At 45.0% G+C, this 27,424-nt stretch overlaps 1 protein-coding gene across 1 annotated transcript in view; it reads right to left on the bottom strand.

The window, feature by feature from the left end:
* Positions 1-13,934, bottom strand: part of SNX25 (sorting nexin 25) — a 90,905-nt gene extending 76,971 nt beyond the window's left edge. The window contains exon 1 of the mRNA XM_052661411.1: positions 13,575-13,934. Within this exon, the coding sequence (XP_052517371.1) occupies positions 13,575-13,934 (360 nt within the window). The remainder of the gene's footprint in view (positions 1-13,574) is intronic.
* Between the last annotated feature and the right edge of the window lie 13,490 nt (positions 13,935-27,424).

The raw sequence follows: 27,424 nt of genomic DNA, 5'->3' as shown, positions 1-27,424 counted from the left end.
GACTTTCACGTCCCTTATAACTGGAGAGTAAAAATTATCTACCCCAGCCTAGATCTAGATCATAGAAATTCTTCCGTTTCTATATAAAATAAACGTATAGAAATTCAAAGAATAAAACCTTCTCCTTATGGGAAACGTGGTGTTAAAGATAAGCTTCAGTGCAGCAGCCACTCCACCTCTGAGCAGAGAGGATGGCTGGTGAGTGTGGGTCCACAGGACAGGACCGCCACAGTCCTCCGTCCATGGGATTTTCCAGGCAAGGGTACTGGAGTAGAGCCATCGTTTTACGTCATTTGGGACAGAGTCACAAAAGACTCACGGAATCGCTTATGACCTCAATAAAATTACCCCGACACATCATCCTCCTCACTATCAGCAATCACTCTGCCTCCCACTTACCAAGAAAGTCAAGGCGACCCAGTTTGAAACATCTCAATTCCCTGCCAGCCTCGCGGCCTACGAGCTTCTCTCTCTGCTCCTGTTTCTACCTCCTTCCCGATAGTCTCGAGCCTGAATCCTCCACCCATGCCCTGACCCTGTCCACCCGGACACTGCCCTCACCTGTTACCATCCTGTCTCTGGGATCTTCAGGCTCTTCCTCTCTACTTTGCAAGATTTCTCTTTAACCCAAAACTGCACTCAAGTCTCTCCTCAACTACAAAACTGCCCAAAGCACGCCCAGCACATACACACCTGTGAAGGCCACCTTCTCTCCTTCTCAGCCAAGCTGCTAGGGGTGCCGTGCACCCCATCTCTGCTTCCTCACCTGCCCCTCAACCCTCACCCAAGAGGATCAATACCATATCTGCCCCGTGTCCACCCTGCCCTCCCAGACACCACCCACATGGTCTCCAGTGTCAAATCTGGGGTCACTTTCCTCCCTCTTTCTGGACCACTAGCCAGGGAGAGCCAGGCCCACCCATGGGGAGGGCAGAGCTAAGAGAGACAGAGAGGAGTGGTCCTGAGGGGTTGTGTCCACACGCAGCCTGACCTCCTCCATGACTTTCCTACCTCTGGGTTATGTATCCCTTTTTAAAATTTTTTAAGAGCTTCACTCTAGGGATATTGAGAGAGGTGGATCCAGGTTTTACAGAGATTGGAATTTACACAGTATTGAAGGCTTACTTAGGAATAAAAAATACACAATTATGAGCACAGTGTTAGAGACAGAGATGGATGCTTATTCCAAATAAGGAAATAAATAAAAGAAACTGAGCAGCCCCTGCAGGTGAACTCAAGCTTCACAACCTCACCTACATCCACCTCCAAGATGTAGGTGTTCTCCTTGGCTCCATGTTTATAGATGAGACAACTGAGACCTTGGTTGAGTAAACCAATGTATCATATCTTAAGATAATAAATCTCATTGTTTAAAAAAAAGGGGGGGGTGGGATTTACAGGTATAAGTCATGTTTAGAAAACATATTTAGAAAACACCGGGTTAAAAAAAGTTAAATGGGTTCCTTTACTTGGATTTCTCAGAACATTAGTACAGCAATACACAGTGAAAAGCTTCAAGAACTTTCGTCTTCAAATTGATGTGACCCACCCCCCTCGACAAGCCTCTCATCTTGCCTCTTCTGTTTTTGCAGTGTATAATAACTAAAAGCATCTCCAAAATTAAGTGTTTACGGATCACAGTTTAGAGAACTCTGATTTTTCCCAGAACAGAAGAAAAAGAACGTGTGACTAACTGTTTGATACAGTATAGAGAGGGCAGAGTGGGAACCCGGAGGCTTCACGGTCGTTCCACAAGGTTCTCACACAGAATGGCAGATGGGTCTCACAGTATATGCCAACTAGTAAAATCTTAGTAGCCTCCTGGAATCCTATGTTAAAAAGGATTCTGAGACTTCATCCGGACTGGGGGGCGGGGGAGAGAAGCAGCCTTACCTGATCAGCAGTGACTGTCATGAGCACAGAAGGGGCAGTTGTGACGTCATTCTGAGACCTCTAAAGTGACACTAATTCCTAAACAGATCCTAGAACCATCCCAAAGATGCTCAAGTTTTCTAAAACCTGAATCAGGCCAGACTAATCTTTAATAATTAAAATCTTTCTTTAATAATTAAATAATTAAAATAACTGTAGAGGCTCCAAAATAAGAAAGACTTGGGTTTAATTTAGCTCTTCCGCTTGCTCTGGGCACATGCTTTAGCCTCTCTAAACTTCAGTTTGGCCTTCCCAGGGGGCTCAGTGGTAAAGAATCCACCTGCCAAGCAGGAGATCTGGGTTTGTTCCCTGAGTCAGGAAGATCCCCTGGAGAAAGAAATGGCAACCCACTCGTTTTCTTGCCTCAGAAATCTCATGGACAGAGGAGCCTGGCAGGTTACAGTCCATGGGGTCGAAGAAAGTGATATGACTGAACAACTAAACAGCAAAATGGCAAACCTCAGTTTTCCCACGTGTAAAATGAGATTAACTGGTCCTACCTCACATGGAAGACAAACATTTAACTGGGTAATGCATATACATACATACATACAGTAAGTGCAATAAACATTCAGTTTAGCTACAGCAATTACTAAGGCATTCACTTTATGACACTCACATTATGACTCCTGTGGTACATGTGTTTGTCCACTATACTCAGAGCCATTGGTTACAGTAAAATGACTCAAACGTCAGCCATAGAAGCCATTTTCCAGAACCCATTATCAATGTCAATTTATAGGCTATAATAAGCAAATGGCAAAGCGCTATTCAAAGCAAGTGTTACCTGCCTTGAAGGAGACACAAGAGTATATAAATCTAACTACTGAGTGGTTATTCTTTGCAAAAGACAGATCTCTTACATATTTTTTCCAGCCTCTCCATAGAGAAGGCCAAGACACAAAGACCAAACCAACAGCAGCAAGCCTCCCTAACACCTGGACTGGGTCCCCCACCCCCTCGGGGCATAGAGTTTTCGGTATGAGAACCGTGACAGCCCTAAGCAAACAGGGACAGCTGCTCACCCCAAGAACAAACGATCAGCTGAAGTCCCAACAGCTACGTCTGAGTCTGGCTGTGCTGCTCAAAAGTGAGACAGAATGAATTCTTGAAATACTATTTCCACTTAAAAAATATCAGGGCTCTTTGTGGAGAAATGGCTAGTTCCAGGTGTGAGCAGAAAACACTCAAAATGAACCTGATCTATCTTGCTAGACCAGACAGCAAGAAAACTCTCAGACTTAGTGGGGTCATATCAAAAGGACCAAGGAATCAACTTGAAAAGACTTCCACTGGCCAGAGATGAGACTGCCTTCAAAAAAGAAACTATGTAATAATAATTACAACTAATTGGAACCCATAAAATATATTCGAATTCATGAGTTCACAATATTTTTTTAAACACATAACTAACTGGCCACCTTCAGAGGATGAGGGGGAACCAATCATTATCTTGGAAAACTGATAATGGGAAAGAATCTAGTATTTATCCTGCTTTTTTATATGAACTGTACCACTGTGCAACCAAAGAGCAGATGATTGGAAAATGTCTCTTTCCAAAAAAAGTCAAACCAATAAATGAAAGAAATGGCAGAATTAAAACACCCCTATTTGTCACCCCTAACAAATTAACAGATCCAAGTAACTGAGCATCAACAGCTACTAATAAAACCAAAAAAAGATAATCAGATATTATGCACCTCTTGATGAAAGTTCACACACCACCTACAGTCCTGCCAAAAGGGTCAAACACAAGTCTGATCTGGACAACAGGCAGGACATACAAAGGAAGAAACAACAAACTGAGCTGTATCATTCATATATCGTTGTTTTAGTTGCTAAGTCACGTCCGACTCTTTTGCGACTCCAGGGCCTGTAGCCCACCAGGCTCCTCTGTCCATGGAATTCTCCGGGCAAGAATACTGGAGTGGGTAGACATTCCCTTCTCCAGGGGATCTTCTTGACCCAGGGATCAAAGCTGTGTCTCCTGCTTGACAGGTAGATTCTTTGCCACTGAGCCACGTGGGAAGCATTCATATGCAACCAGCAAAATCCAGATTACAAGATGCTAAAAAAAAAATGCTCCCGGTTCTTCAATAGATAACCCACAGGGAAAACAAAGGATACAGGGAAGACAATTTTTTTTCAAATGGGCAAGACTAAACTATAACATCCACAGATGCCCATTTGACTGATAAAACTGTAACAACACACAAAGAAGTGATTATTATGGAATCAAGATGGCGTTACTTAGGTGGAAGGGAAGGGGCTGCCATTGGGGTGGCCATATAGGGGAGCTTCAGGAAGTTACAAGAGTATTGTCTTTATAATCACTCACCCAACTATACATTTATTTTGTATAATTTTTTTGAAGCTGGATCTTATTTTAAAAGGTTCTTTTTTAAAAGGTAAAAGTGGGTAATTCCCTGGCAGTCCAGTGGTTAGGGCTGGGCACTTTTGCTGCCAGGTCCTGGGTTCAATCTTGAGTTGCGGAACTAAGATCCCATAAGCTGCATGATGCGGCCAAAAAATAAATTAAAAAGGTAAAAGTGTAAAATCCACCTTTTAACACCTTCTAATTCAAAGCACTTTCACAAACACCAGCATTTGTATCTTCAAATACCACCACGTTGTTCCAAACAACCTCTGAAAGTATTTACTACTTCCACGTTTCAGACTGGCAGACTGAGGCTTAGAAATCTTAAGTAAGCTGCCCATTGTCCCACCATTATCAAGGCAGAGTCAGATTGAAATTCAAATGTCTGGCTCACTCCAGGACCATTCTCTGAATGCCTGTGCTCCGCTGATTCCCAGCTATTCATTCACTCAAGAAATGTTTACTGCCCACCTGCTTAATTATGCTAGATGTTAAAGAGACAGAGAGGAGTGTCTGCCTTCATGGAGTTCACGGGTTAGTGAGAAAGACACAAGGAACTGTGCAAGTATCTACAACTGAGCCGAGCACAGTGAAGGAAAGGTGCATGGTGCTATGAAAATATATGCAGTTGGAAGACAGGGAGAGCCGCTCTGCAGAAGAGACGGCTGAAGTTAATTAGGCAAGCGGGCATCGGAGGCTAGAGACAGAGCAAGCAATACTCAGAGTCAACGTCGACAGAGCGGGCTTAGCACTCTGATGGCTGAGGATGGAGCATGAGGAGTAAAGGTAATTATGACAGGAGACCAGGCTGGAGAGCTATGAGGACCAGGAAGCTGCTGAGGGCTTTTAATTAAACATGGTGAGGAAGAGGGATGGGACTCGGCTTGCATCTTTAAGAGAATGAATTGGAGGAGGGACAGAGAGGCAGACAGAGATGAACTGAGGGGCTACTGCAGTCACCTGGGAAGCACAAGATGATAGCTGGGACCAAGCAGGAGAGATGGGAAGAAGTAGGTGGACGTAAGATACTCCAGAGGTAAGGAGACAGGTCTGGGGGATGGGACTGCTTGTGGGAAGGAAGGAGATGCCAGGAAGGCCTCGGGCTTCCGGATGGAGGACTTGCAGAAGGTGCCAAACTCTGACAGGAGCAGTGGGAGAGGGACGGGGACCGATTACAGGACACATGGAAACTTGGACTTGATGATTTGGGGCCCCACTGAGAGCACCAAGTGAAAAGATCAGGGTAAGCAGTTGAATGAGTGAGTCTGAGCCTGAGCAGACGGTTATTTGGGGGTGGGGGGGGCCGCCCAGGGTAAGACTGCCTAAGAGCCAGATACTTCCACAAATGGGACCTCAAGAATGATCAAAATTCAAATGTAGGAAACAAAGCAACTTCCTGTGCTTATCTAGGGGTTGAAAACTCAGAAAGGTTCAGTGAGGTGGGGGACAAAGAAAATCAGAAGCACAATACAAGATTAACAGCTGCACCTCAGGAAAAACCCACTGCAATTTCTGGAATGTTTAGGATGTTAATTTCACGTCAAACGAGTTGGCACCATCTGCACAACCATATCTGCATATGAGGAGAGGCCTTTAGAGTAGTGGCTCAAGGTTGGAGACTCGAGAAAGCTCTTGACCCCAGGGGCTGCTCTGAGTCCGGGATATGCCCAGCCGCTCAGTCATCTCTTTTGCAGGGATAGAGAGGAGGCAGACAGAAGCAATGAAGTATCTTCACAGGAGATGCAAACAGAGACGTAAGCTCCTCTCAGCTTCCATTACAAGGTAAAAACTAAGTTTAATTATACTCAGTGTGAGAAACAAGGCTATACTGTCAACTTCCTTAAAGCACATAACGTGGCTTCGGCTCAGCAGGAAGAAAAAAAGGACCAAGCCCTCCTGGATCTCCAGTTTGAGGGAGCTGAGAGAGCAGGAGCCAAAGAAAAAACATGCTTTTTCACAGACTGGCTTGGTGACACAGAGGAGCTTCTCTCAAATGTTCTGCAGTCACTAGGTACAGAAGAACATAAGTGAACGCACTCATGTGTGCAAAATCCTGCCTGTGGGCTGGCAGAAATAAGAAGACTGCAGGATGAAGCTCGGCGTGAGCAGACAGGAGCAAACTCTGTACACTCTGAGTTACTACTATTAACGTAAACTCACCCATACCTACAAGGTGGGTGCGAACTACAGCAAGGCAGGTTACTTTAGAAATGAGTACTTGCTAAAAATGCACCCATATTTCCAAGAGGTGTAGTCTACACTAAAACAGAAAGCTTACTATTAAATAGATCCTAGTGACCTAAACAAGTTCCACTGTCTTATTCTAAAAGTGCACAATTCTTTCTGGCTTCCCCCTTGGCCTTGGAGCCATTTTACTTGGAGTTACCATATTCATTTTTCTCTACGTCCAGCTCACGGGTGTTCATACATGGAAGCCCCGGGCTGGCTGACAAATGGACTGGGATTGGCCAGGGCCTAGCATCACTAATAAGCTCGGGTCAGCCGTGGGGACAGAGCCCACACACGTCACCTCCTAACTGCATTCTCACAAAGCATTATTCAAGCTGAGGAGCCCACCAGAATGCAACCCAAAACCCACTGGGCTTTCTGGAAAGCTCCACTGTGTTTGGAGAAACTAAATAAGCACACACGCTAGGACTAAAGGAGGGTGTAAGAATGACTAACTGAACCCAACCCCCACGGTGCCCAGCAGAGTCCCCAGGAAGGGCTGTCTATCCACCTCTGTCATCGGTCACTTCCATGCAAACAAGCAGCCCTCATTTAGAAAGTCACCTAACAGTGAAGTTGGTAAAAAATACAAGCTCCAAGTTCGCAAGTTTTTCTTTCAAAAGCAAAGCTGCAATTAGAAAAAAAAAAAGGCAAGTTTGTATGTCATGATTTTAATACTAACAGGCTTCCACAGACATTTCCTTTTCTAAAACCTAAGCCCTCAGCACCAAACTTGCTGAGTCACTTTTTTTAGTACAAATGTGTGCACTATTCTGACTGCACGAGGGCTCAAACATTCTAAGAAAAGTAGGGCAATTCCTACCCTCAAAATGATAAGGTTGGGAAAAGAAACCTAAGATATCTTTAAGAAGGCAACATTTAATTATGAAAGCTGACATCGTAGCATGTGTCCAAAACAAAACTGGCTTAAGATTCAAGGGAATTAGAAATAAATCTCTTGGGAATGATCAGAATTTAGGCTCCAAGTAGCACTGATCAAGCTTGGAGACTTTGGTCTTCACATTTGTGAAGAAATAGTAGGACTCTTAAGTTTGGGGCTGAGTTTATTATATAAAGAGAATGTTAAGATGCTCTTGAGAAGATTCTTGAACCCATCTGTAATGATAACTACTGATAATTATCATGAAAGAAACCTCTCACAGGAAAGTCACCGGAAATTTCACCCATCATGACATTAACATGAAAGAAACATGAAAGTCACTCTTGGCTGTGATCTCCCTTCACACAGCTTCATTAACTCTCACTTTGAATCACTGCAACTGATTAGTGCTTCTCCTCCAGTATCCCCTAATCACATTTCCATTTAGCATGTCCATAACCTAGCTTAGATGCCACACTCCAGAGTTCAAAAGGTATGAGGAGCTGCCCCAACAGCAGGCAACAACCCAGCCCTACTCTCTCACAGCTGCAGACTTCCACAACCCAGCCCAAGCCATCTCTACAATCCCGCCTCCTAGGATTCATCTGATTACACTCACCAGCAACTCAAACCCGGAACAGTACATGTACTCTGTCTCTAAAACAATTTCCTAGGGGTGCTTCCCAGGTGGCTCAGTGGTAAAGAATCTGCCTGCCAAGCAGGAGACACAGGCTCTATCCCTGGGTTGGGAAGATCCCCTGGAGAAGGACTGGAAACCCACTCCAGTTTTCTTGCCTGGGAAATCCCATGGACAGAGGAGCCTGGCAGGCTCTAGTCCATGGGGTTGCAGAGACAAGACTTAGGGACTAAACAACAACAAGGGATCATATTCAAAATCTTGTAATAATTTAGGATACAATATGAAAAAATACAATTTTCTGGGTTTGTTTTGAAGTGAAGTGAAAGTCGCTCAGTTATGTCCAACTCTTTGCGACCCCATCCCATACAGTCCATAGAGTTCTCCAAGCCAGAATACTGCAGTGAATAGACTCTCCCTTCTCCAGGGGATCTTCCCAACCCAGGGATTGAACCCAGGTCTCCCACATTGCAGGCAGATTCTTTTCCAGCTGAGCCACCAGGGAAATCCTTTTGCTTTTGTACAAATTGTGAAAATATATATATGCTTCCTTCAGACAGCTTTGCTAAATTCAAAAATACATGTTCATCATTTCTTAGTATACATTTGCTGGTTTTGATGACCATTTTTTTAACGTTCCAGGTTTAATCATGAATTGTAGCTTCCTACTTTGAAGTTATCACTCTTCACATGTAACTTCTGATGTCTACTAACCCTAAGAAATAGTTCCTTCATAATAAAGATACAGAAAATAATTTTCTTTTATGTGTAATCACTATTTATATTGTTTTTGAGTATGTATTTGTATTTGCTTGTATATACATAATACATATCTAGAACAATCAACTGTTAATAATGGTTGCCTATAGGGGAGATTTTTTTTTTCAATGCATATACTTTGATATGTTTTTCTTTTTTCTATTAAAGCCATGTGAATCCATAACCTGCAAAAAAAGTTAAATTTAAAAATTATGAATAGATGAATTTAAGGTAAACAATTCTTACACTATAGTTAGATTTAAGGGGGTTTCAAAAGCCATCTTGCTCAAAAACATTTTTCCCAGTAGCCACCCCGACTTAAATCCCCCAGTCAAAAGTCAACCTAATAATCTGAAGACAGTAAGTGTATTACCCCACTATCCACTATCAAATTATTGAGGATTAGTTTATCACATTAGCATAATAAAGGAGCGTCACAAAGAGGCTGTGTATAGTCTTCCTACATCTTGGTTCTTTTCCTTTTTCCCTTGAGTAACTAAATCGAGTTTGTTTTACTCAAAAGAATTTTTGTATCAGTAAAAGAACTCATTTAGGGATTCTAGAAGTCCCACCCAAGCCAAGTGGCGCCTTGGATTGCTGTGTGAATGTTTTTACTGTCTCTATAAACATCTGCCCTCCCCTCCAGTTCTCCCTATCAATCTAATCTACTCAGCCTGAGAAGGCAGAGACACAGGGCATCTTGTTCATCTCTGGATCCTCCCCAACACTGAAAACACTGCCATCCACTTAATGCAAAGCAACTATCGAAGTTCTCAGTGACACCTACCTTGAGATATTCTTGCCTGGGAAATCCCATGAACAGAGGAACCTGGAGGGCTAGCCCATGGGGTCCCAAAGAGTCAGACAAGACTGAGCAACTACACACCGCGAGACTGTGATCCCTTCTCTAGGGAACTGTGGCTGAAATTTCAAATTTAAAAATGTCAGTCCGATACTCAAGTCTGTTCTCATCTCAAACAATAATCCATTCATTAGGGACAAAAACCCATCCATAGAGAACCTACTATGTGCCTGGCACTGACATTTAGCAACTAACTAAGCCAAGATGATCTCCCAAGATCAGAAAAGCAATATGCAGCAGATATACAGTAAATGCTTATGAGCTTTGATGAACTTCTTGAACTTTTCTGTCTAAACTCGGAAAAGTCTTTCACTAATACTTTCCTCACATAGCAGTGGACTTTAGCTTCCCATTATGCTACTAAGCACCTTTGTGGACCTTCTTGTATCAGGCCCCCAGTCTTCATTTGTCCAGTGCTTATTTTTAACTTAATGGTATAAATCAAGTGTAAATCAAGAAACATCTAATAAATTACCACGTAAAAGAGAAAAGTCCATAAACTACGTGAATAACTGACATCTTAAAAAGTTATTCCTTATTTTTATCACCAAAATGTAAGAAATTATTTTTCTTTTTTCCATTATATGAAGATACACTTTGTACCACTGGTCTAGTAACGAAAGTAAGGTTTCTAAACTATTGATTCATTATTCCCATGTTTTTCTTGCTGTTGCTTTGGGTAGATCATGTGCTAGGGTCAGGTAACCGCAGCTAGTGAATCTGAGGCCTTTGGTCCACGTGAGTTGACAGGTCTGGCACAACACCAAACTACAACCTTGGACTAAGAAGCACAACTCTACGGCAGCCTACTCAGCAAAGCAGGGCTAACAACTGTTGCCCCAGAAGCAGGCCAACCCCAGAGCATCACAGCTCCAGCCAGCTGGCCTGCAACAAAGTTCAAGTTTTTCTAAAGTGGGGCCCAGAAAGCAAATGTTAAGACTTAACCGTCAACCTTCCTGACCTTACACAAAGCTTTTCTTTTTTTTTGCCACCTGAATATACCACTGGATGTTCTTTCCACCCGAGTTGAAAAATCAGTTTTACTACTTTAATCAGTAATGATTACCAGCCAAGCAAAATAAAATTCCTTGCACATAAGTGATGCTCAGTAAACACTAGGTTAACTGAAGGGGAAAAGCCCTCAGTTAGTGACCACAAACTGACCAAATTATTTTCATTATCATCAGCAAACACTTTTTGGAGCTCCTGCAAGGTACAAGGGATAACAAAAGATATCAGTCAAGGATCTCAACCACAAAGAGTTATGACAGCCAACAGCTACCTTATAAAGCGTGCAGGAGCATTTGAACACGTCTAGACATGAAAATGCCTTCTCTCTTCTAGTTTAGTCTTCTCTGGTTGCCTACTTTTAATAGTATATGCATTTTTTTCCCTCTAGAGAAGTCAAGAAGGGGGAAAAAAAAAGGATGGACAGATAGGATAGATCCTAGTGTCTGACACGCTCAGCAGATACTAGAAGAACCTGAAATATACAAGAACAAATGAGGATTCTTTTCTTAATGCTGAATCACAATTTCTGTAGTAAAGTAGTCACTGTATCTTAAGAGACACCATTTGGTTCACTACAAAATAGCCTCCCCCTCCACATATGTTAGATGACCCGTGTGGTCCAGCTCCTACCCCCACAGAACTGACAGATATTTTACACTACACCACATGCTTATGCTTCCATTCATAAGGAGCATTTTTTAAAAAACTTAAGCATAAGTTATTGGATATACAGCACAATGAAAGGCTTGAGTAAACTGCACTGGTACTGTAAATATATATAAATAATTGTAGACACGGGCTTGATCCCTGGGTCGGGAAGATCCCCTGCAGGAGGGCATGGCAACCCACTCCAGTATTCTTGCCTGGGAAATCCTATGGACAGAGAAGCCTGGCAGGCTACAGTTCATGGGGTTGCACAGAGGTGAACACAACTGAGTAGGCACAGACATATGAATAGCATATGTGCATACACTTTAATTCTAGGTAACAGAAAGCAAACCTCCTAATGTACTTATTTTCCTACTTAATGCTGTAGGAATCTGAATTCAAAAAGAATGACCAATCATCGCCTGTCCTTAATGTACACGTATACCTCTTCTGCTGCCTGAAATTTTCAGGTAGTATACACGAGAATCACATAAGCTACTTCCTTTTCTGTCACCTCTAATGTAGTATTTTCTCTGCTTCCTCTACTAAAGCATCTTTCTGGATGATAACCTAAGTTTTATCAGAGGTACAAGTGAGGTGGGAGCTTTGGGGGAATGTATTTTCCAGGAAAAAGGGAGGTAAACCACCCGTGAGGCTTCCAGGACAGAGGAGTGATAATACTAAGGCTTAGACCCTGACCCCACCATCTAAACTTCCTGCCCCCACACACCAGGCACTCTTAATCACTTAACTCTTAACTACTTTTGGTTTCATAAGCATTTAAGCATTTATCACTATCCAAAACTAACGCATTCTTTGTTTAATGCCTGATTCCCTCATAAGTATATAATCTCCAGAAAGCAGGGCTTTTGTTTGTCTTGTTGATTCAACCCCAGCTTCCAAAATAATACCCGGTTTCTGAAAGACTCAATAAATACGATTAAATACACATGAAATAGACTACAACATCTTAAAATACTCTAAAGAACTGTAACGTCATTCACACATCAACAGTAAAATTCTGGGGTCTTTTATCACTGTAGGGGAAAAGCAAGAGGAAAAATACACCTCCTCACCAACTCTTGCTAAATCAGATATAATAGCTGGGTGAAGGTTTTTAAGAGAAATAAACACAGCTAGTTTGGGGCTATTTATGAAAACTGAAGTTCCTTTTCCTCAACATACTGAACAGCTGCTTAACTTAGTGGGGATAGGCGCCCCTTTACTTACACCTCTTTACCCATTATTTCAGCTCTGCTTTCTGAACTAACACACTGAGGAAAGGGTCCTTTTGGCGAAGAGGGTGAGATTTAAAACAAGAAGAAGAAGAAGCAGGTCGTATTATAAACAAACACAAAACCCAGGGAGTAATAATGCTTCTAACAAAATACTCTTACGAAGTTGAGCCACAGCCACTTCTCTTACTACAGAGTGAGCAATTTCAGGTTAATGACAGTAGAATTCAGTCAAGCGGTAAGTCAAGCTACGACAGAACCGAGTTGCTTTTCAAGGGTTGTGAAAATGAAGCTCCTGGAAGGTAGAGAAAAAAGCAGCGGTTTGGCACTAAGGAAGTGGAGAGCTCATTTAAAACACTGTCTTTCCCTGAATTCCTTAACCACGGTCCTCCACTAGATCGCCACACCCCACTGATGATAACGTTCCTTTCGATGCAAACTACAGTGATTTCGGGCATCCGTTTCCTAAACCACTGAAACTGCGATACTTATCCACACGGCGGAAGACAGGACAGCGTGATTTAAAAAAGAAAAAGAAAAAAAAGCGTACCCGGGCTTTCAGCATGAGGTATACCGGGCAGGGGACCTAAGCCAAGTCAGCCCCTCTGCGCCAAGTTTCCCGGTCTGTACAAGGGCATAAAAGTTACCTCCCACGGGGAACGGTTACCAGAACCCAGCGTGATGACCGGCCCCAGGCGCAGCGCCTGCGTACAGCGGCCGCCCCGCTCCCCAGCGGCAGGGCCACAGCCAAGATCTGGAAGGATTATTCAGCTCCCGAGCCTGGGACTGAGGATGGAGTCGAGCAACTAAGTACATCACCTGCTAGCGTGCATCTCGGCCCGCCCCACGCGGGGGGCCGAGAGGACGCGAGCATCTATCTCCCCGCCCGGCCGGCCCGGCCAAGCCCAGCCCCCGCTTCCCCTAGAGTAACGGCCCGCCGCGACCCCCGGCCCTCCCAGAGCGGGCGGGCCGGGCGAGGCCGCGGGCGGACGCCCAGTACTCACCTCCGGCCGGCGGCGTGCGGCCAGCCGTCTCCAGGCGGCGGCGAAGTCGGGCGGCGGGGCTCGCGGGCTCCGGCAGACCAGGGAGAACACGGTCCCCAGCAGGAAGGCGGCCGCGGCGCAACCCAGGTACAGGCTGAGCCTGAGCAGAACCGTGCCCGGCCCCGCGCCTCCCGCCGCCGCCGGCCACCAGCCGGCCAGCAGGCAGGAGGCGCACACGGCGGCGAGGGCGGCCGCCGCCACCCACCAACTCCCGCCGCCGGGTGCCCCCGGGGCCGCCGCGTCCCCCCGGGGCTCCGGCCGCCGCTCGCCCGGGGCGCCCGCGAGGCTGGCGCCGCCGCTGTCGGAGGGATCGGGGTGCATGCTGCTTGCTGGGCCGCTAAGGACAGGCACATCTCCCGCCCCGCTGTCCCCCGGCGCTGCCCCGGACGGTGGCCTCCGCGCGGCGCCTCCTTCCCTCCCCGCTCCCGCCGCGCCGGAGGCAGGAGTCCGCGCTCATGCCCTCGTCGGCGGCCCCCGCCCGACGGAACGGCTCTCACAGACGCCGCCGGCCGGCGCCGGGCCTGCAGCTGCCCGGCCGGGCGCGCCCCAGGTAGCCGGACCGGGATGGGACTCGCGCTGGCGGAGCCCCGGGGGCGGAGCGGGGGCGGGGGCGACCCGGAAAGCGTGCCGGGAGGGGGCGGGGTGGGGGCGGGGAGCCACCGCGACCCGCTGAGTGACAGCCGGGGGCGCCCCGCCCCGCCCGGCCCCCGCCCCGCCCCCCCGCGGCCCCCCAAGCCCGGCTCCGCCCCGGCCCCGCCCACCGGCCGCGGGCGCCCTCCTCCCGGGTAGGGGGCGCCGCCAATCACGCGAAAACGGCTCTTTCCTGCGCTCCTGTCCCCGCCCCCCCCCAGGATACCGTCTGTTGATGGAAAATTCTGCTGCAGGTGTCAGAAGCGTTTGCAGCTCTCCAGCTCAGGTGATCCCTTAATCCTCGGCCCGCTCATCTCTTGACAAGTAACCTCCCCGTGGGTGGGGGTTTAACAGCCCTTCCTTCAAAATTTCTGCCTCCTTTGCACCTGCTGTTTGAATAGGCAACCCTTCTTGATCCTCACTTTTAGCCTAGTTCCCCTGACAACCTTCTCTTTTTCCCACCCATCCGCCTCCGGGACGGGACCAAGACAAACGGGGAGCAGTAAATGCTGCCTGCAAAATTCCTAGGTACAGAGAGGTCCCCCTCAAAAGTCTGCCTGGCGCCAGGGGGCGTGCACAGCTGCCATCCTCACTGTGGCTCCAACTCCCTGTATTTTTGTCGCCAACGATTCAGTACAAATGCCAGTGCCCACACGCAAGTGAAAGTGCTCCAAGTAATTTTGAGAATACATATTTTCTTCTCGTACCACGGCCCCCGCGTTAACATACAGATAATGCTTACTGAGAAGATGCCAACATGCTAAACACTAGAAATTACTAAGATCAACAAAACAGATATATCTTTAATGAATAAAGGAATTCTAAGGGAGATGAAGGAACTGGAAAGAGATTAATGCTTACTTAAAAGGGGGTGATAGAATAGAGAGGGCAAATCAAGAATAGAAAGGGGAAGAAAGGGAAGGGGGTAAATAGATGAGGGATGCCATGGAGGATGTGGGAGACAGACATCAAAAAGCAAAACAGTTTAAAAGCACTAGCACTTTCCAATAAATTGAGTTACAGCCTGCTTCCTAGGAAACAGAGTTAAGTAAGCACTAAAATATATTTTCAAATACTGTGACTATACTGTGCTTTTCTATAAAGAATCTCTATCGTTTCAACTGAGAAAAAAATACAACATTCATACAAAGTAAACTAGTGGATATTTTATTATTTTAACTATTAAAATTTGGCTGGGCCCGATCTTCATTGCTGCACGTGGGATCTCCAGCTATGGCATTTGGGATCCAGCTTGCAACCAGGTGATCAAACCCGGGTCCCCTGAATTGGGAACGCAGTCTTGGTCACTGGACCACCAGGGAACTCCCTGTTTATTCTTTTAAAACAAAGTATTATCCAAGAGGTTATCATTCAAACAAAAAAATACTAGTGTCCATAGACATACAAAGGGCACCCATGTATTCATGTTTTTGTAATAAATTTCCCTGGAATGGCATGGATTACAAGTGGGAGATGAAGTAGGAGGCAAAAAAAAAAAAATCATCCCTAATATTAAGCTCTAATAAAACAGTACAGAAATGAATTATTTTATGTATCTACATAAAAACAAATATGTTCACATTTGTCATTTTTAAAAAGCTGATTGTTTTAAATATTAGTATTCATGGACCACTTTATTCTTATTCCTTGTAAGTCAAGGACAAGGAGGTAATGAGTGCCTGAGGCCAGATGTGACTTTGCCATGCCTAGGTGATGACAGGGGATGACTTCAAAAGTAGTTACTACCTTCCTGTCTTCCTTGTCTTCTCTTTTTTGTTTTTAAATTAAGCAGTGTAACTGATCTTGAAGGAGCCCTTTTGCCCCTAAAATAGTTAATGTTCATCCCACTGGGGGTCCTCAAAGTGTACCCTACAATTCCAAATTATTTCAAATAAAGCATAGTAATCTGATATTACCGACAATAAGATACATTTGTGTGTGTGTGATCCTTTACATGCAAGGGACAGCATGCTGAGCGCTTTACATACTTTATATATATTTTAAATTTTACAAAATATGGGTTTACTGCAGTTGACAATAATAGTAACTGAGCACTAACTGTGTCAGATACTGTTCTAAGCACCAGATATACTTCATTTAATCTTCACAATCACCCGTGAATGTAATCTCCACCTATCCATGAGGAAACTGAGGCACAGAAGGCAAAATAACTTGCTCAACTGTTACAGAGTTATCAGACTTTGGTTTTATCACCCACCTGCTCTGGCTCTAAGGCTTGTGCATTTAAGCACTAACTCATGGTACTTTCTAAAAACTCTGTCTCGTTTAGTCATCCCATATGACAGACGAGAAAAAAACAGGGTTTAAATCCATGAGCTTATTAGTCCCTGTATTCCATGCTTTTACAAGTGTTTAGTTTTGTTGCTTTTTGAGTATGGCTGGTATCATAGCCAGCCACCCGACAAGTGCAAAATGATTTATAGTAATCCGTAAAGTTGGTAAAATCGTATAATCACTAAAGAGGAAACCGTCTTTTATTGAGAGCCCTGGTCTATAACTCACGATCTTTCCAGCACACTATATATATTGTTCCCAAGAATGAGATCTGGAGAAATGTACACTTGTGGTCAGGAAACTGCCTTAAAGCAAATGTCATATTGCTGCGAAGTCAGCACGGACAATTCAAACATTTATTTAAAAGTAGTAGTTTGGTTTCTACCCTGTGCAAGGTTTGAGGAACACTGGGAGGTGACAAGGGAGTGCCTGAGATCAAGAGGTATTGAGGGAGATGTCAGGTATTAAATTAGAATCCAGGAAGTCAGTTCCTTCCTGGAAGTCAGTGCTGAGTCCTCCCAGGTCTAACTTAAGACCAAATTAAGTAGAGATGCCTTATTTATTATATTCCTTATGGCCAGCACATTCTGACAGCTTTGTAATTAAACACTCCATGGGCTATCTTCATTATTCTTTTTGGTAAGCTGGGAATGGTGTCTGTCTGAATTCATTGGGATACTATAGGGATAAATTAAGTGAAAATTTGACATTTAAAGTACTGGAGTGTAAATAGGTATACAACACCCAATCTCTGTCGATAATATGTAATGAATCTTCCCCTTCACTATTTAGTATTGCGCTAGCTGCTCAGTCATGTCCAACTCTGCAAACCCATGAACTGTAGCCCGCCAGGCTCCTCTGTCCATGGAATTCTCCAGGCAAGAATACTGGAGTAGGTTGCCATTTCCTTCTCCAGAGGATCTTTCCAACCCAGGGATTGAACCCCGCTCTCCTGCATTGTAGGCAGATGCTTTACTGTCTGAGGTACTAGGGAAGCCCATTAGTATACTTCTTAAAGCCCCTGGATCTCCTTAAAGGTAGCCGTAGGGTTAGAGAGAAAAACACTGTATTTGCCTTTGCCCACCTTGGGTAAAATTTTGTATAGGTATTAATAGGAATCAAAATACCTAGATATCATTATCGTTTCTTCTGCTGATTTACCACAAGAACATAACAGGTCTGTTAACCTAATTCTCTCTCTTGTAAACTTTCAAGCAGAGTGTAGTTTACAGAAAATACGGTTGTAAGTGGGGCCAAATTTCAAAAGGAGAAGTGAAAAAATTATAAAACACTTTAAAAACAAATAGACTGCTAAAGCTTAAAGGAAACATACTATAGCATTTGGAAGAGGAAAAGTAATCTGTGAACAAAATTTTAGGACATTGATATGTAAATTATGCTGAGTGCGCCTCTTCAAGTAAAAATATTCAATTTGGGAAACTTTCAGGCAGAAGTGTCTTTGTATTAAACTTCAAAGAGAAAGAGAATTACAAAGCAAAGTAGTATACACTGAATTAGCTGGTATCAAGACAAAGAATTGACAAGGGTAGGTCCCCAAAAGAGGATAATTTCAACTTATCCAAGTTTTGACCTGAAATTTAAGGAAACAGTATGTCAATTATCTACTGTCATATAACAAACTACCACCAAATAACCATCACTGGATATGCTTATGATTTTGCAGGTCAGTCAGTGGTCTGGGGTCAGTTGGCTCAGTTCTCCTCTTCTTGCCCGAGTCACTAACGATGCTGTGATCTCCTGGTGCACAAGCTAGGACTACTCTGGCTATGGAGCCTCCATTAACAGGGCTTGTCTCTGTTCCCTGAGTTCTCATCCTTCCAGAGATTGCTTGGGTCTCTTCACATGACCAAGCCAGAGATGTGATATACAAGTTCTTTTTAAGCTTTTGCTTGTGTTACATTTGTTAACATCCCATTGGCCAAAGCAAATCATATTGGCCCAGCCAGGAATTAAATGAGAGGGGGCCTACATACACATGTGCTCAGCTTTGTCTGTCTTTGGAACCAATGAATTACATCTCTCCATGTTTAAATCCATGTAAAGGTCCCCTCCCAGGTGGTGCAGCAGTAAAGAATCTGCTTCCAATGCAGGAGACTCAGGTGCAGTCCCTGGGTGGGGAAGACTCCCTGGAGGAGGGCATAGCAACCCACTCCAGTATTCCTGTCTGGAGAATCCCACGGTCGGGGGAGGTTCACGGGCTACAGTCCATAGGGTTGCAAAGAATCCAGCACAACTGAAGTGACTGGGCATGCATGATATGGCTTACCAGGTGTTCCTTTCTCTACACTTTCATGTAAAAAATATTGGGTACCTATTGTATTAATTTCCTGTTGCTGCTATAACAAATTACTACAAACTTAGTGGTTTAAAACAACATGAATTTATCTTACCGTTCTGGAGGTCAAAAGTAAAATTAAGGTGTGACCCGGGCTGCTTTTCTTCTGGAAGCTTCAAGGGGAGAACCCTTTTTCTTCCCTTTGTCAGTTTCCAGTGCATGACAAGTTGCCTCAGTGGTGTCGGACTCTTGGCAACCCTATGGAATGTAGCCCACCAGGCTCCTCTGTCCATGGGGAATCTCCAGCTTCTATCAAATATACAGCAGGGTATTAACTGTAGTCACCACGGTGTATATTACAAGCTCTTGCTTCCATGGCCATGTTTTGTTTTTATTACTGACCTCAAATCTCCTGTCTCCCCTCCTATGAAGACACTTGGGATTACATTGAGCTCACCTGGGATAACCTAGGTTGATGTTCTCATCTGAAGATCCTTAATCACAGCACAGGTTTGAGATTAGCAGGCCGGCATCTGTGGGGTGCCACTGCTCTGTCGCACCTACTATGTGCTTGCGAGTTGAAACACAAAAAAGGGCTGCATTCAATATAGTGGACGGAGATCATTTTTCCCAGATTGTTTGAACAACCCATCTCATTTACCAGTAGTCAGAGGACTTTCTCACGTGTTTACCAGCCCCTGGCCCACAGGGCTGTTTAAACCGAACTTTGCTGATATAAGCATATTTATATCAGCTGCCTCCATATTTATTATTACTCTTGCTGTTTGGGTACAACATCACAAGACCATCAAAGCGGCTTTCCTCGTCAGCAGCGGAGGCGGCAGCAGTTAACACCTGGGCGGTGCAGGACACAGCCGAGGGTCCAGAGGTCACTTTCTTCCCGCGTCCCTTTCCATCCGAGAGGGCGCCCGCTGGCCAGGCCCCGCGCGCCCGGGAGCGGGGCGGGCCCGCCGCGCTCTGTGACGCCCGCCTCGAGGAGCCTCGGCACCGCCCGGTTCCCGCGGGATCAGCGGCGCGGGCCCAGGCGACCTCCTTTCCCGTTCCGCTCTCTCCGCCTCCGGAAGCTCGGGCGGCCGCCGGGGCCGCCTGGAGGGGCTGCGGGAGCGCGCGCGCGCGGGCGCACGCCCGGGACGCCGGCGGCGCGAGGAGGTTGCGGCTGCGGCGCCCGGTGAGCTGCGCGCGGGCGACCCTTCCTCCGCGCCCTGCGCCCCGCGTTCGGGATCCGTTTCCCCTCTCCGAGGCCAGGCCGTGGCGAGCGCACAGGGTCGGTATGCGGAAGGCGGACCGGCCAGGCCGCCCCCCGCTCTCCCTGCCCCAGCCCTCCAGGCCCCGCCGCCTCTGCGGCCCGGGCAGCCTTGTCGGTAGGCGGGTGTAACCCACACGGAGGCGTCCGGAGCCGGCGCGATCGCAGGGCCAGCGCCCCTCGTCGGCCGCGCTGGGATGGCCGGGCCTAACCTCGGGGCGCGTTCGCGGGTGGTGTGGGGTCGGGATCGGCCGTGAATTAAGATGTGATCGCCCCCCACCCCGTCCCGGGAGATCCTGGCTCAGGTCTCCCCCGCCCACCTCCGCGGAACTTGACCCTGAACTCAGAGGAGGGAGGGTGATGTCAGTTATCCCCTACCTCGTGGCTTCCGGAGTGGGTAGTGTAAGGACCCTCAGATCCTGAAAGACAGGTGTTTTCTTTGGGCTGAGATTTTCGGGTATCCAGTAGGTTTCCTTCTTTGGACCAAATCATATGTCTTAATTACAGAAACGTCATGTCCCAGTACCTAAAATGACAGTTAAAAATGCCAGATTCCTCTGTGTGTTCTCCTGATGTAAGACGAAAGCGTTGGTATTTGTATTGCTGGTTCTGCAAGGGCTCTACGAACCATGGGTGTCTAAATGAAAAGCAAAGACATTACTTTACCAACAATGTCCGTTTAGTCAAGGCTATGGTTTTTCCAGTGGTCATGTATGGATGTGAGAGTTGGACTGTGAAGAAAGCTGAGCGCCAAAGAATTGGTGCTTTTGAACTGTGGTATTGGAAAAGACTCTTGAGAGTCCCTTGGACTGCAAGGAGATCCAACCAGTCCATTCTAAAGGAGATCAGCCCTGGGTGTTCTTTGGAAGGAATGATGCTAAAGCTGAAACTCCAGTACTTTGGCCACCTCATGCAAAGAGTTGACTCGTTGGAAAAGACTCTGATGCTGAGAGGGATTGGGGGCAGGAGGAAAAGGGGACGACAGAGGATGAGGTGGCTGGATGGCATCACCGACTCGATGGACGTGAGTTTGAGTGAACTCTGGGAGTTGGTGATGGACAGGGAGGCCTGGCGTGCTGCAATTCACGGGGTGGCTAAGAGTCGGACACGACTGAGCGGCTGAACTGAACTGAACTGAACTAACTCCTGGGCAGCTTTGGCAAGTACTTGTTCTTATTGCGTATCAGCAGGGTTATTGCAGCCTAATGAACTGTCATTTGATTTTTATGCTTTCCCAATATGTTGTAAAGAGAAACTTTACTATCTTATTAAGTCCATGTTTTTATTACTCTTTAATATAAACTGAATCTCACTAACTGAAGTGAAGGTTATCAAAAGGACTGCTTAGTGGTTGGGACAGTTGGATATTTTTTCTGTTCATTAAGTCACCTGAATGCTTCAGTTCAGTTGCTCAGTCATATGCCAGCTCTTTGCAGCCCCATGGACTGCAGCACACCAGGCCTCCCTGTCCATCACCAACTCCCCGAGCTTACTCAAACTCATGTCCATCGAGTTGCTGATGCCATCCAACCATCTCATCCTCTGTCGTCCCCTTCTCCTCCTGCCTTCAATCTTTCCCAGCATCAGGGTCTTTTCTAAGGAGTCAGTTCTTCGCATCACGTGGCCAAGGAATTGGAGTTTCAGCTTCAGCATCAGTCCTTCCAATCAATATTCAGGACTGATTTCCTTTAGGATGGACTGGTTGGATCTCCTTGCAGTCCAAGGGACTCCCAAGAGTCTTCTCCAACTCCACAGTTGAAAAGCATCAATTTTTTGGCACTCAGCTTTCTTTATAGTCCATCTCTCACATCCATACATGACTACTGGAAATACCTGAATGTTTAAGTCTTTACAATAACCCATCTGTTGGATGTTAGGAACCTAAATCTATAAACCTGAAAAGTCTCTCAGACACTGATCTCCACACCCCTTCTCATGAACTGTGACCATGTAGGGAGACAGATGCTCACAGTTGTTGGGGACTACAGGGACCTTGTGGGGCTTCCCTGGTGGCTCAGATGGTAAAGAATCCACCTGCAATGCAGGATAGCTGAGTTTGATCCTTGGGTTGGGAAGATCCCCTGCAGAAGGGAATGTCTACCCACTCTAGTATTCTTGCCTGGAGAATTCCATGGACAGAGGAGCCTAACAGACTTCCGTCCGAGGGGTCGCAAAGAGTCGGACATGACTGAGTGACTTTCACACTCACAGGGATCTTGTAAATGCAGATAAGGGGATAGTTGCTTCTAGTGTGTGGGGTAGGAAGGGAATGAAGGACAGCTATGGAAAACTATCCAGGAAAAAAACTCAGGTGAAAGAGGTGATTTTTCGGCTTACATAGCTGGCTGTGCTCAATCGTGTCCAACTTTGCAACCCCATGGACTGTATCCTACCAGGCTTCTCGCTCCATGGAATTTTCCAGACAAAAATACTGGAGCAGGTTGCCATTTCCTCCTCTAAGGGGATCTTCCCGACCCAGGGATTGAACCCATGTCTCCGGTGTCCCCTGCATTGGTAGGCATATTCTTTACTACTGCGCCACCTGGAAAGCCCTACATAGCTGGCTCAATCTTAAATCTCCTAACTCCAAACTCCTTCATCAGATAAACATTCTTTGAATATCTAGTATTTGTCAGGTTTGACTTTAGGTGCTAGGATATAAAGATGAGCAAGGTACCAGGAGTTCCCAGTTTGGTAAGAAGACAGGGAAGGCAGGAAACAGCTATGAAAAATGGATTTCACAGAAATATCTGTAGTCATTTGGCTTAGGGATAGACTTTGGGATTTAGACCTAGCTCATGTTAGGGTTGCGAAAGGTCATATCCTCCAGACACACAAATTCCCTCTGCAGCACCCCAGCATATAGCCGTCTCGTCTTTGCTCCAGCAATATTAGTGACTTGTGGCTAGATGACTTATGGCTCATAATCCTTGAAGGGAGCTCATTCCATTTTTGAGCAATTCTAATGTTAAACTCAGAACAGCTTTCTTATGCATTCTATTTGTTGATGCAAGTTCTGCCTCTGGAGCTGCAAATAATAGCTCTCAAGTGTGTTTCATATCACTACTCTTCCATTATCTGAACACACCCTTTCCCTTAGTTATTTCTTTTATTTCTGTGAGCCCTTGGTTGGTAAACCATTAATCATAACTCAGGTTCTAGACTCTTTGCCATAGCACTCAAAGCTAAGTGCTTCATCCAAAAGGTGGTTTGACCAAACAGAATATGATACAAGTTGTACGATGCTACCCCAGGTTTGTCACCCTCCTTGCCAGAAATACCTGGGAAAATGTTTACTGTCTTTGGAAAGGTGGTTTGATCACAAGCTCAGTTTGGGATAGAGAGTCACAAATCAGTTCAAAGTTCTAAATTCTTATTACCTACGTTAACACTTAAATTTACCTAAGGCTACTGGTTTATGGCAGAAAGTGAAGAAGAACTAAAGCACCTCTTGATGAAAATGAAAGAAGAAAGTGAAAAAGTTGGCTTAAAGTTCAACATTCAGAAAACTAAGATCATGGCATCCAGTGGGGATGGCAAATAGATGGAGAAACAGTGACTCACTTTATTTTCCTGGGCTCCAAAATCACTGCAGATGGTGATTGCAGCCATGAAATTAAAAGACACTTAACTCCTTGGAAGGAAAGTTATGACCAACCTAGACAGCATATTAAAAAGCAGAGACATTACTTTGCCAACAAAGGTCCGTCTAGTCAAGGCTATGGTTTTTCCAGTGGTCATGTGTGGATGTGAGAGTTGGACTATAAAGAAAGCTGAGCGCCAAAGAATTGATGCCTTTGTACTGTGGTGTTGGAGAAGACTCTTGAGAGTCCCTTGGAGTGCAAGGAGATCCAACCACTCCATCCTAAAGGAGATCAGTCCTGGGTGTTCATTGGAAGGACTGATGGTGAAGCTGAAACTCCAATACTTTGGCCACCTGGTGCGAAGAGCTGACTCATTTGAAAAGACCCTGGTGCTGGGAAAGATTGAGGGCAGGAGGAGAAGGGGACGGACAGAGGATGAGATGCTTGGATGACATCACCAACTCGATGGACATGGCTTTGGGTGGACTCTGGGATTTGGTGATGGACAGGGAGGCCTGGCGTGCTGCGGTTCATGGGGTCGCAAAGAGTCGGACACGACTGAGCAGCTGAACTGAACTAGTTTATTCAGTTTGTGATGCCAGTGAGATTTGTTCCAGATTATTTTGCTAGAGGAAAACTGCTGCACGGCAAATATATCCAGCAAAATGTGTGGCAAACACTAGCATGTGTATCTAATTTTCACTGGGCAGGCCATCCTTTTTTGCAAAGAACTGTTTCTAAAGCCGAATTGCTAAACAAAGCCCACTTTCTGTTCAAACTTCCTACCACGGGAGGGATTATTTTACTATCTTGGCCCCTGTTTACTGTCAAATAAATCATAGATAACACAACAATGTGTTTTACAGTTCAAAGAAGGAAGGTCTCAGTTTTTTTCTTTCCATAAGGCTAGGACCATATTTCTAAAGCAGAATAGAACAGTGGTTAGTCACGTGATCCTCAAAGCTGCCCACTTTAGAATCCTGGTAGGTCACTTAACTAGCTGTGTGGCTTCAAGCAAGTTCCCACTTACCAGAGAGTGACAAAATATCTTAAAAGTTGTCAAAAGTCCGTGAGTTAGTACTTCTTTTGCACTTAGAACAATCAAACCTGAATATTCATTAGAAGGACTGATGCTGAAGCCCCAGTACTCTCTGGCCACCTGATGTGAAGAGACTCACTGGAAAAGATGAGGTTAGGAGGAGAAGGGGACGACAGAGGATGAAATGGTGGGATGGCATCACTGACTCAATGCACATGAGTTTAAGCAAACTCCGGGAAATAGTAAAGGACAGGGAAGCCTGGTGTGCTACAGTCCATGGGGTCACAAAGAGTTGGATGTGACTTAGCAACTGAACAGCAACAACATATAAGTACTCAGTTAATGAGTACTAAGTTAATGTTTTAACTATTAGTAGTAGTAGAATAACAACACTAATACAAATGAGACTTAAGTTAGTAATTTTATTTCCTGAAAAATGTAAACAAGTTTTGCAGAGGGACGGAAGTTGGAATAATTTGGATGATTTGTTTTTGAAAAGATTTATGTTTTAAACTGGCTAAGAAAATTTGCTCTGGGCTGTGCTATGAAACTGTTTGATTTTAGAATTTGAAGAAACTTGTTAAAATTTTTTTAATCCTTAAAGGCATTAAACAGTGGGATAAAACGGCTACCACAGCTCTTTTATTCCTTGACATTTTAAAGTGAATTATCTTACAAAAAAGGATAGCTTTGGGGAGAATTTAATGACTATTAATAAGCACTGTCTATCATTCAATAGCTTATTTGCTGGTTTTCTATTTGAACTCAGGTGGGCAGAATTAGATCGATAATGATCAGTCATACCTTTTTGTATTTGTAATGATTCATGATCACAGAAAACCAATTCTTAATTCTTCCCCTTTGTCCCCTTTTCCAGCTTCATTCCTCCTCCCTCCCTGGATAGGCTCATACTCTTAGATATTTAATGCATGTCTTCCCAGGCCAGGCTGGTAGAATTTTATGTATATGTTTGTCCGCTTGAAGAGTTTAGCGCTGTTTTGTCTGTGTGTGTGTATGTGTGTTAAGTTTTTCATGATTATATTGTCATTCAATTCCACTCTCTTGGTAGACATGCTTTTTGTGGCTCTCAGCTCATCATTTTTGACTGATACACAGTATATAATACACAACATTTCTCTTCTCTGCTTTCCTCCGACTGGACATTGAGTTTTTCCCTCTGTCAGCATTGTTGCAGACAGGGCTGTGATGCCCCTTCTTGTCCATGTGCCCAGGAACACACAACTGAGAAGCAGTAACACCACGTTTTGAGCCTTAGTATCTGACCCAGTTGGTTCTTTTTCACTGTGCAGACTCCCTGTCATCACTTCCTTGCTTAGTTTATTACATGAACACTATCACAATAACAGTAGTAGAAACATTAAAAATGCAGTGGGATTGTTGATTTTTCAACTCTTCATTGTTTGTCCAAATGTCTAAATTGTATTATTAATCCAATATAGCCAACAAGTTTATATTAATGCATTTTCACGCTGATAATAGCACCAACATCAGGGGGCCACAAAGGATCCGTTGGTAAATATATTAGGCTGTGTGGGCCCTGTGGTATCTGCCACAGCTACTTAACTCTGCAGATGCAGTGGGAAAGCTGTCAGAGACAGTTCTTCAACCTGTGAGTGGGCCTGTGTCCCAATAAAACTTTTTTTTAATGAAACAAGTGGTGGACCAGATTTAGCCCATTCACAGTAGTTTGCTGACCTGTGATTTAAATAATGATTTTAATGGGCTCAAAATATTCCTCTATTCAAGTTTTGGGGTTTTTTTTAGTATTAAAAGTAATGCTGTAATTGCACATTCATAGCCAGTAACCATCAAGGGTTCTCCCTAAGACTGAACCTCAGAAAAATGGAGAAGGGAATGCCTGGCTTTAAGACTGTGAGCCTGAAGCTGTGACCTGTGACTGTCACACAGGTTAACCAAAAATGCCATAATCTACGGATGCCACACAGAGGGACAACAAAAAGTTTAAGAACTTAAGAACAGCAGCTGAGACTGTTGCTAATGCCTTAGATTTTGATCACATCTCTCATCTTTTAAACTGATTGAAAACTGCAGGCTCCAAATGGAGTCCTGACTGCTTGGCCATCCCACCAAACTGGGGCTTTCATAACTAACCTTGAAGCTTCAGCCTGCCCCAGAAATGTGAGTCTTTAACCGGCCAGTCTACCAGAATGATGTCTGTTTGGGCTGGCTTAGCATTCCAAGATCTGCTGCTGCTGCTAAGTCGTTTCAGTCGTGTCCAACTCTGTGCAACCCCATAGACGGCAGCCCACCAGGCTCCGCCATCCCTGGGATTCTCTAGGCAAGAACACTGGAGTGGGTTGCCATTTCTTTCTCCAATGCATGAAAGTGAAAAGTGAAAGTGAAGTCGCTCAGTCGTGTCCGACTCTTAGCGACCCCAGGGACTACAGCCCACCAGGTTCCTCCGTCCATGGGATTTTCCAGGCAAGAGAACTGGAGTGGGTTGCCATTGTCTTCTCCAATTCTAAGCTCTAGCTGTACTTAATTTATGGAAGTCAGTTTTTCTTTGGCGTTCATCTACATATCCACGTTTGTAATATACTTGCCTTGATGATCTCTTATTATTGTTCAGATCATTGGTATAACTTGTTATTACTCCTCTAGCCCCCATTATCATTTCACTGAGTTACTGTTTTTATGGTAGGTTTTTTCTTTTTCATATTT

This window comes from Budorcas taxicolor, chromosome 24, assembly GCF_023091745.1.
Source record: "Budorcas taxicolor isolate Tak-1 chromosome 24, Takin1.1, whole genome shotgun sequence".
NCBI lineage: Eukaryota > Metazoa > Chordata > Mammalia > Artiodactyla > Bovidae > Budorcas > Budorcas taxicolor.
This window is presented reverse-complemented; position numbering and strand designations above follow the sequence as displayed.